The sequence below is a fragment of the Monodon monoceros genome, unplaced genomic scaffold, assembly GCF_005190385.1.
Source record: "Monodon monoceros isolate NGI ecotype Baffin Bay Population unplaced genomic scaffold, NGI_Narwhal_1 Super_Scaffold_20, whole genome shotgun sequence".
Taxonomy (NCBI): Eukaryota; Metazoa; Chordata; class Mammalia; order Artiodactyla; family Monodontidae; genus Monodon; species Monodon monoceros.
The window spans coordinates 2,954,584-2,963,940 of NW_021703777.1; the positions used below are offsets into that span (position 1 = coordinate 2,954,584).

General features: G+C 46.8%; 2 protein-coding genes across 4 annotated transcripts in view; one reads left to right on the forward strand and one right to left on the reverse strand.

Annotated features, from left to right (window-relative positions):
- CUNH4orf45 (chromosome unknown C4orf45 homolog) overlaps positions 1-63 on the reverse strand; it is a 142,993-nt gene extending 142,930 nt beyond the window's left edge. The window contains exon 1 of the mRNA XM_029235885.1: positions 27-63. The gene's annotated coding sequence lies outside the window, so the exon portion shown is untranslated. The remainder of the gene's footprint in view (positions 1-26) is intronic.
- A 962-nt stretch (positions 64-1,025) lies between these two features.
- Positions 1,026-9,357, forward strand: part of RAPGEF2 (Rap guanine nucleotide exchange factor 2) — a 244,588-nt gene continuing 236,256 nt past the window's right edge. For 2 of the 3 annotated variants that reach the window (XM_029234931.1, XM_029234929.1), the window contains exon 1: positions 1,026-1,140. In XM_029234931.1, coding sequence (XP_029090764.1) covers positions 1,072-1,140 — 69 coding nt within the window. In that variant the 5' untranslated portion in view covers positions 1,026-1,071. The remainder of the gene's footprint in view (positions 1,141-9,357) is intronic. The other variant, XM_029234930.1, reaches the window with a different exon arrangement.

Here is a 9,357-nt window from a genome sequence, read left to right on the forward strand (position 1 = left end):
CCCCGGGTGCCCGGCGCGCAGCTCACCTGGGCCGCCGAAGGTGCAGCTCCGGAGCGAGGGCGCGGCCGGCTGGCGGGCGGGCGGCGCGGGGGCGGGAGCCGGCGCCGGGACGCCCCGCCCCCGCCGACGCGGCGCGCTTCCAGTGGCTGCCGGCCCGTCACTCGCTCTTCACCATGGTTGCAGCACAAAGCGCCCGGCCCCGGAGGCCGCTTCCTCCCTGAGCGCGGCGGGGCGGCGCGGGGGCGCAGGAGGAGGAAGAGGCGGGGAAGAGGAGGGGAGTCGCCGCTTCCCAAACACTCTCCGGGGGGCTGTGCGCGGTGCGCGACGCCCGCCGCCAGGAGTCCGGACCCGGTGCCCGCGGCCCCTTCTCTCCGCGCCCGCAGCCCGGGAACAAAGTTGCCGAGAGCCAGCGGGCCGAGCGCGCAGCCGGGGGCGCTCTGGCCGCTCCGCGCGTGCAGATGGGGGGCGGCGGCGGAGCGCACGGCGGCGGCGGGGCGGCCCGAGGGGATGCAGCAGCCGTCGGGGGGCTCGGCCAAGCGCAGTAGACGGAGCCGCGGCGCGGCGGCGGGGACGGCGGCCGAGGCGACCCGGCTTCGCAGTGCCCTGACCTGAGCCGGTCATCGGACGGCGGCCGCGGCACCCCCGAGTGCTTCCCGGAGCCCCCGAGAGGAGGGGGCGGCCCTGCGCGCGGAGGATCGCGAGGCCCGTGCGCCCCAGCCAACCCCTCCCCGCCGCTCGAACTCCCTAAAAATAACTCAGGCCGGCGGGGGGCGGGAGGAGCCGCCGCCGTCCCCGAGAGGAGCCGGGGAGGCGTGTCGAGCCCGGGCCCGTGGGGAGCCTTCCCGGCCGCGCGGCGCGGGGGAGGCGGAGGAAGCGGGAGCTCCCGGCAGCCGGGCGCCGCGGGGACCCTCGGGCCTCGCGCGCCCCCCGCCCCGCCGCCGCCGCGGTTTGGCTGGTTGGCCCGAGGCGGGCGGAGCGCGTAGGGCGGAGGCGGCGGCGGCGGCGGCGGCGCTGGGCCGGGAGGCGGCGGCCGAGGGCGCGGAGCGGCCCCGGCCCGGGCTGCGGGGGGAGATGGCGTCCTACGTGGATAACAGCTTCCGCCAGGCGGTGATGAAGAACCCGGCCGAGAGGACCCCCCAGGTGAGCCCCGCGTCGGCTGCGCGCTCCCTGCCCACGTCGTTCGCCCCGCGCGCCCGCGCCTCGCGTCAGGTCCCCAGCTTCCAGGGGCTTCGCGTCTCCGCGTCTCCCCTGGCCGTCCTGGCGTTATTTCCCCCTCTCCTGGATCTTCTCCTCCTTTTCGCTGCTCTCCCCGTACCGACCTGCTCCTGCGATTGCCCCGCGGGGCAGGGAGGTCTCTCCCGAGCGTCCCCTCTGCCCAGCCTAGCGCGGGGCCCGGGAGCCTTTCGGGGCGGGGGGCAGTCACCTCCCCTCGGCCGGCCCCTCCTGCCCCCCACCCCCACCCCGGCCGCAGGCGCCCTGCCTCCCCGGGCTTGTGGCCCCTGGTGCCTTCAGAGTTCTTCGGCGTTTGCAGAGGTGTAGGAGGAAACTTGCAGGGCTCTGCGGAACGCGAACCCGTGCTGGTCTTCTAAAGTAAAAGGTTGAGATGTTTGTATGTTTACTATTTTTCTTTTCCTTTTTTTTTTAATTTGGAAAAGTGATGCCGCTTTGCAAGGAAGGGGTTGGTGGGGGGGAAGTTGAATAGCTAGGTTAGTGCTTTTAGTTTCAACTGCAGACAGAACTGCAGAGTAGGCATATTCAAATACAGCCCCGGGAAGGGTACCCTGCGGATTCTTTTGGTGTTGCACAACCTTGTCAAAATTAGATAAGTTTGTTAACCTTCATACGTTCGTTTACCTTCAGGCTTATTTTTCTCTGGCTTTAAGTAGAGGAATTGCTGATGGTGGTGGATCTGGTCGTCTCAAGTTGGACTAGAGAGGGGGAAATTTATAAAAATGTGGTGGTTTGATTTTTTTTGCTTTTAGCTGCTGACTGGATAATGACGCATGCTCCTAAGCGTTGGGATGGTGACTACAGGGGATCCTGCTGCCAACCGTCTTAAGACAAATAAGCCCTCCTGATCCTTGGGACCATCAGACATTTAGGATCTAATGCTTGAAAGAGTTGCTTCGCTTGTTAGGTGTTGGATGCCATCTGTTCAGAGCCAAAGGCTCTCCTCCTCTGCTGTTGATTGTCATTATTTAATGCGGGGCAAGGAGAATAAAATAGACGCTTCCACTGGCTGCCTTTGGACAAGGCCCAGGAATGGCACCTGGTACGGCTTTTGATTTTTCATTTATTTTCTGATGGAGCTGGCACATCTGGGGATCGTAGGTAGATTGCACTCGTTTACCAGACTGTGGAAGATGGTAATCTTGCAAGGCAAATTCATTTCACAGTGTCTCCAGAAAGTTCCTAATCCAAAGGATTACTTTATCGAAAACGAGGAAGGTCCTGCTTTTTGCTCTTGTCGCACTGCTTCTCATGTGCCTTCTGCATTTCCTGTCGGTTTTAAGTTGTCAGTCAGTCTAATGCAGTTGAAAACGCACGTTCTCAGTCACAGTGTGGTGGAGGAGCCCATTTCAGTGAAATGTTTCAATCCCTTTCAGTGTTTGAAGTGCCAAGTGAAATCACACATGCTGAGAATATTAGAGCCTAGCAAGGCAGGTCAGAAAATGATGTAAGAGGCCTTTAGTGGAAATTAGAGAGCCGGGAAGTGGAATCTCAGGTTGGTTGATTAGAATAGCAATGACTCCAAATCTACTATCAGGTGGGTGGAGGGGGGTGTGTCCCCCAACAAAACTGGAAGAGACAGAACCTCCACTGTGACCGCGTGCTGACTGTGCCAGAGAAATGAGCTGTTAAATTTCCCTGTTGACGCGCCGGTTGTGGAGAGCAGAGTGAAAACCGACCAGCACAGAGCTTGGCCCGAGTTAGAAGTGGGCCAGTTGCTACTGACACCGCAACGTGAACGCTTCGCTGACCGTCTGAAAGCAGCACATTTCCCCCACCAAACCTTCACAGAACAAGTCACCTTAGAGAAGCCTACCAAACATTTGGAACATTCATAAGTATCCACCCTATTAACACTGATGCTCCCTTGGTTATTACTAATGCGGACCTACGTGTTTATTTATTATTTTAAAGAGAAAGTAGATGGAAATGTGAATGTTTTCCACCTTCACCTGGCTTGTCAAAAATAATTACTTTTCTGAAAGTTTGAAATTTACTCAAAAGTAAAAAAATAAATGTTTTGGTAGCAGGTGCCTTTTCTGTTGAGTGCTTTGTGAATGCAAGGGCTGGAAGTTTTTCTGCCCTGTCTTTTCTCTTGAGTGCTCGAGGGTTAGAAGTTTGTAATATAAAAGCCAAGTTATTAAATAAACTTGATACGGACAGACAGATACGAATTAGGGAAGTTTTGCTGTCATGCTTCCTTCTGTTTCTCAGGATAGATTTGGTGAAGGAGTTTGTACGATTCTTACGGCAGGCAAGAGAAAGGTGCCTTAAAAGAGGAAAATATATAAATATTCTGTTAAATTCATTTTCTTCCTTTTTTTTTTTTCTTTTTTTTAACCCTACCAACCCAGTTTGTCTCCCAAACGCTGTGAAGATGTGGTTTTGTACAAGGTCACTCAGTTGCCTAGAAGTAATCGTGCTGTCACTCGTGTAACCTAAGAGGTTAACTCCAAGAGAATCTGGGGGTGGGGAGAGCCTCAGTGCAAACACAGGAACTTTGAAGAGTGTTATGAAATTAGGAAGCTTTTCATGCCCACCTGGAAAATGGAAACCCATTTTCCCGTTTATTTAGGCACGTCACTAGAGGGGGAATGGCAAGGAGAAACAAAATTGTCACTCGAATTTTTAGCTAAATCTCACATATTCATATTTAAGGGGCTGTCACTATTTCACCTGATATTCTGAGAGGACAAGAAAAGCCATCTTTAATCCAATGTGTGTCCCATATTGTGTGTCTGGAAAGTGGCTAAGTTCTAGTCAGTGGGGCACTGTATTCTCGATAACAAACCTCCTTGAAAATAAGGAGCACTAAATGTTCTATTAATATTTTTCAGTGCACCTCTGTTGAAAAACAGGACTCTTAAGTAACTGCTTTATTAAACTGTTGGGGTTTGTGTCTTTAATCACTTAAATGGGAAGCTTGGTCACCTAAGCAATTAAGTGAAGTGAAAGATGTAAATAAATTACAAACAGCTTTCCCCCCAAGTCTTTAAACAATGAAATGACTTTTCTAAACCATATTATTAACTTACTGGATTCAGACCCTTTCAGGTTGCTTAGGTAGAGTGTTTAAATGCCTGTTTACAGTTTTTCAGGTGAAACATCTATTGCAGAATATTCTTCTACTTTAAAGATTTCATATGATGTGTTTTTAGCTAGTTGTAAAAGTTACTTTTTAAAATGGCTTGTGTACAATCTCCTGCCTCATCCCTTCCTAGTAATATTACTTTGTTCTTCATTACTGAAATTTTTTTTTTGGCTGTTACACCTTTTGATTTAGTTGCTAAATCATGAATTTGTCATTGGAGAGCTCTTAACAGTGCAAGACTTAATTCTTTGCAAAAGTCACTCAGTAGCATGTGTCTTGAGTCATAATGAGAGGGCTGAAAAAGTGCCTTTAGCACAGAGAACTTTAAATTATGAGAATCTGCACAAAAGAGTATCTCTGATGAATATTTAACTTTCAAATCCAGTGGAAGAATTGTGTCTATGACAGATAAATTTTCCATCTCTTTTTTATCATTGTTTATGAGCAGTCTTATGTTTTCATCTGACAACTTATACTTTGATTATATTTTGGCTCATTTTGGGGCTCTAGTAATAAATAATTTGTTCCTTAAGTAGTTTTTGTTCGTAAAACACAACTAAATGGTCTGGGTGCACTTTTGAAAAGCATGGCTCGCAAAGTAATGACTGGCCACAAGCATTTAGCTTTCATAACAATGATATTTGAATTTGGAGGTTAAAAAAATACACATTTATTTCTGAAAAACCAATTTCAAACTGTATTAGCATGTGGCTCTGAACAAGTGAGGACTTGAATTCATGGTAAAAATTATTAACATTCTTTTGCAATATTGGTAGAAACTTAGTCACCTTCAAATAACCTTTTAAACATTTAGTAATTAACAGTTCCATAATTAGCTTTGCATATCTTGGCTGAGGTTCAAAATGAATCTCTCCTACTGCAGTGCTTCGTGAGGCTGGTGTTTAACACAGTCCTTCCCAGAACCCACCCTGGGCTTTCACAGACACTCAAAAAAACCCAAAAAAACAAAAATTAAAAAAAAATTAAGAGGACTTCCTGGTTGCCAACTTGTTGCGGTTTTCTTCCTCTCGAAAAAGGACCTAAAATAAAAACAAAACCAGCTGTAACCTCCTAGCACTGTCATTTTAGCTTATTTATGAAGACTCACCATGCTTCTTTTTTCTTTTAATTGAAGTATAGTTGATTTACAATGTTGTGTTAACTTCTGCTGTACAGCAAAGTGATTCAGTTAAACATATATATAAATTCTTTTTTAAAAATTCTTTTCCATTATGATTTATCATAGGATGTTGAATATAGTTCTCTGTGCTATAGAGTAGGACCTTGTTGTTTATCCATTCTCTGTGGTTTGCATCTGCTAACCCCAACTGCCCAATCCATCCCTCCCCTACCCCCCTCCACCTTGAAACAAGTCTGTTCTTTTTTTAAAAAATTTACTGTTGCCCTGAAAAAACTTTATCCAGGTGGATTTTGGGGGGAGTTAAATGAACACAATAAGGTCTGCCTTGGGTGATGTTTGAAATTCAAGTCTTATAAAGTCATATTATGTAAAGTAATAGTGGCATATGCTTCCAACCTAAATGAGCTATTTGAAATAAAGATACAGTAACCTTTTCAAAACACAGAAAGACTATGCCTTCTTGACTCATTTGAAACCTTTTTTTTTTAACTTTGTTATGTATTTTTTAAGTTTTATATGTAGTGAAAAGGAATTGTAATTGCCTCAAAGAACTTTGATCTAGACTAGTGTAGAGTAATGGAAATGTGGCCTCTGGTGATAGTTCTGTATTATATGGGCTGTTCCTTCTCACCCCATTTTTGGTTAACAGCTTCCTCATCTGTAAAATGTGGGTAATAGCTTCTCGAAGTTGTTCTGTGGATGAAATGGAAGAAGTGCATTTACTGTTGAGGCAGTGCCTAATAATAGTTCTTGTTATCACATTTTAATGAAATACCTATTACTTACCAGGCCTTGGGGATTCATTGAGACGTCTGTCCCTCAAGCAGCTCACCAATCTGTCATGTCATAAGTAGGAAGTGATTCATTAGTGCTGTGACAGCTGTCCTAGGCCAGCATTGCTGAGGTTGGGGACTTCCTAGATGGGTGTGTATTGAGTCTGGGGACTTCCTAGGTGGGTGTGTTCAGTCTTAGGGGAGTAGAAATTCACCCACCAGTGGACCAGGAGGCTATGAAGGATTTTCCAGGCGAACCCAAGGTCATAGAAGCTGCACAGGTGGTTTGTAAGGAAATAAGTGTGGACCTTTGTTCAGTGCGCCTGGAGCCAAGGGATTGAGTGGGGGATGGAAAGTGGCGCTACGTGTCCTGTGGAAGCTTGTGATTTGTGGACAGTGGGAGGAGACTGGAGTTCTGTTAAAGCAGAGGTCTGACCTCCAGGGTGGAGATGGTCAAGAGCCCGAGCTACACAGCGGAGATATCCGCTCTGCTGGACAGGCCGGCTGCACGTGTGTACGTTCGTATCAGCTGCTCATCGTGTCGTGCCGTGCACACGTTTACGCCAGTGCAGCCTAGTCACAGCAGTTGGCGGTGATGGCCATTTCTTAGTTCATAGGAGAAAAGTCCAAGTTGTTGAACATAATTTTCTGTATAAATGTATTTATTTATTTATATTTGGCTGTGTTGGGTCTTTGTTGCTGCGCATGCGCTTTCTGTAGTAGCGGCGAGCGGGGGCTGCTCTTCCTTGCCGCGCGTGGGCTTCTCTTGTTGCGCAGCACGGGCTTCAGTAGTTGTGGCTCGCGGGCTCTAGAGCGCAGGCTCAGTAGTTGTGGCACATGGGCTTAGTTGCTCCGCGGCCTGTGGGATCTTCCCAGACCGGGGCTCGAACCCATGTCCCCTGCATTGGCAGGCAGATTCTTAACCACTGCGCCACCAGGGAAGTCCCCATAATTTACTTGATTTTCAAGATTTTTTTCAACTTACACTATTTTTCCTTAAACTTTGATGTCTTTTCCATGTCCATTCTGGAATCTAATATGAAATAGCCAATTTCTCATATCATTATGCTAAGTATATTAGTATTTCTTAATCTGTGATGATAATGGGATTTCCAGGCATTCCATCCTTTGCGGGAGTTGAGGAACATCTGAATTTAAGCTCACAGTTGACTTGTGGTGGCACGAGGTAACGGTTGTAGCGAGTCTGTGAGGGCAGTTCCTTATTCCCCTACATCGTTTTTTGTTTACATAAATTAATGTTGAAATAAGGAAGGAGAAGCAATTTGTAGTACATGTAATTGGTCTTTTGTAGCTTTGTCAGAGCTGGAATATATACAGTCAGTAAAAATATGTTCAGAGGTTATAATGTCAGCCTTTGTGGGGGGAAAGTAAGCTGATTGGCTCATTATTATTCTTTTTTTCTTTACCTGCAAAGTTTATTGCATAGAGCGCACATTTATATGAAAGCGTAACAGTGTTTCAACATGTGAAATTTGTACAGAAAAATATCAGAAACACATCTGTTAGGATGACTGTCTCTGCCTTTTTTATAAAAGAGCTAGTGTATAAAAAGTTTTTAAATCTAAGGCACCAAGCTCTATTCTACAACAGAGATACAGTACTCTAAATAGCAAAGAACTAGGGAATCAGAAAGAATAGCTACTTCCTTTTACTGATCAAAGACTGGTGGCTACAAAGGAACACAGGCCTGCTTCAAACTATTTGTGATTCACCAGAAATCTCATTAGCATTAGGACAACTAATCTGAATTCAAGTTTTAGTCAATGGTTTAAGCAGGATTCAGTGGATTTCAGGAAACACGTATCCCGTGTACATGTGTGTGCATGTACACATGTGCGGCACGTTATTTTGACTGTTAGAATGTTTATCTTTTCAGGAAAAGAATGCCTCTGGTCTCACTTGCTAACTAACTAGGACTCACTGCACTGTTACGAAGTATGTTTCCTGCTGTATTCAGGTGTTTTCTTCTTCAGTCAGTTGCGGTGGTCGGTGGTGGCCGGGTTAGTTTTTGTAGAGCCGGAGGTTTAGTGCGTTTTAGATTCTCTTGGCATCACCATTTATTTTTGTGCCTTCACCCCCATTAGGCAGTAAAAAGTGTTTTGAAGGGGTTGGTGTGACTTGAAAAAGGACCTTGTTTTGTTGTTGGAACTAAAACCCTCTTCCCGCAGTTCTCATTGCTTGCCTCCTACACATTGAAAATGATCTAGAACTTCTCAAGTATTTAATATGAGCTAAATGAATTGAAATCAGATTTTACATGTTGACCCTGTTAACTGCTGGTAGTTCAGTTGACAAACCAACAGTTACTGGCCCTTGGCAACTTTGTGTTCTTCTCCAGCTGGTGGTATTTGTCCCTCCCAACATAAAAGCTAATCGGAAAAGAAGAGACCCTGAAGAAGAATTAGCTGTTGGCTGGTTATTCTAGGGAGGCCTGGAAGTAACTTTCCTAGAAGCCAGCTAGCAATCGGTGGATCTGAAGGGTTGGGGCACAATGGTGATGATCTTATCTCTTCTGAGTATTCACGCTAGAGTTGAAACGCATTATCTTTTTTAAAAAACTTTTTTTAGTTTGAGATAATTGTAGATTCACACGCAATTGTAAGAAATAATGCAGAGATCCTGTGAACCTTTTACCCAGTTTTTTCCATTACAAATATCTTGCAAAACTGTAGCGTAATATCACAATGAGGATATTGACATTGATAAAGTCTAGACGCAGAAGAATTCCATTACCACAAGAATTCCTCTTGTTGCCTTTTTATAGATACAATTACTCCCCAACTCTGCCTCTGGGGAGGACTAATCTCTTCTCCATTGCTACAGTTTTGTTATTTGAAAAATGTTATGTAAATGGAATCGTACACTATTTGATCTTTTGGATTGGCTTTTTTCACTCGGCATAATTATGGCTTCTTACCTTTTGGCTAAAATGAATGTAGCTACTGTTGTCTCTGAGTGGTTTGGGCTGTGTTCTTTTGCCGTACGTGGGCCTCTCACTGTTGTGGCCTCTCCCGTTGCGGAGCACAGGCTCTGGACGCGCAGGCTCAGCGGCCGTGGCTCTTGGGCCCAGCCGCTCCGCGGCATGTGGGATCTTCCCGGAC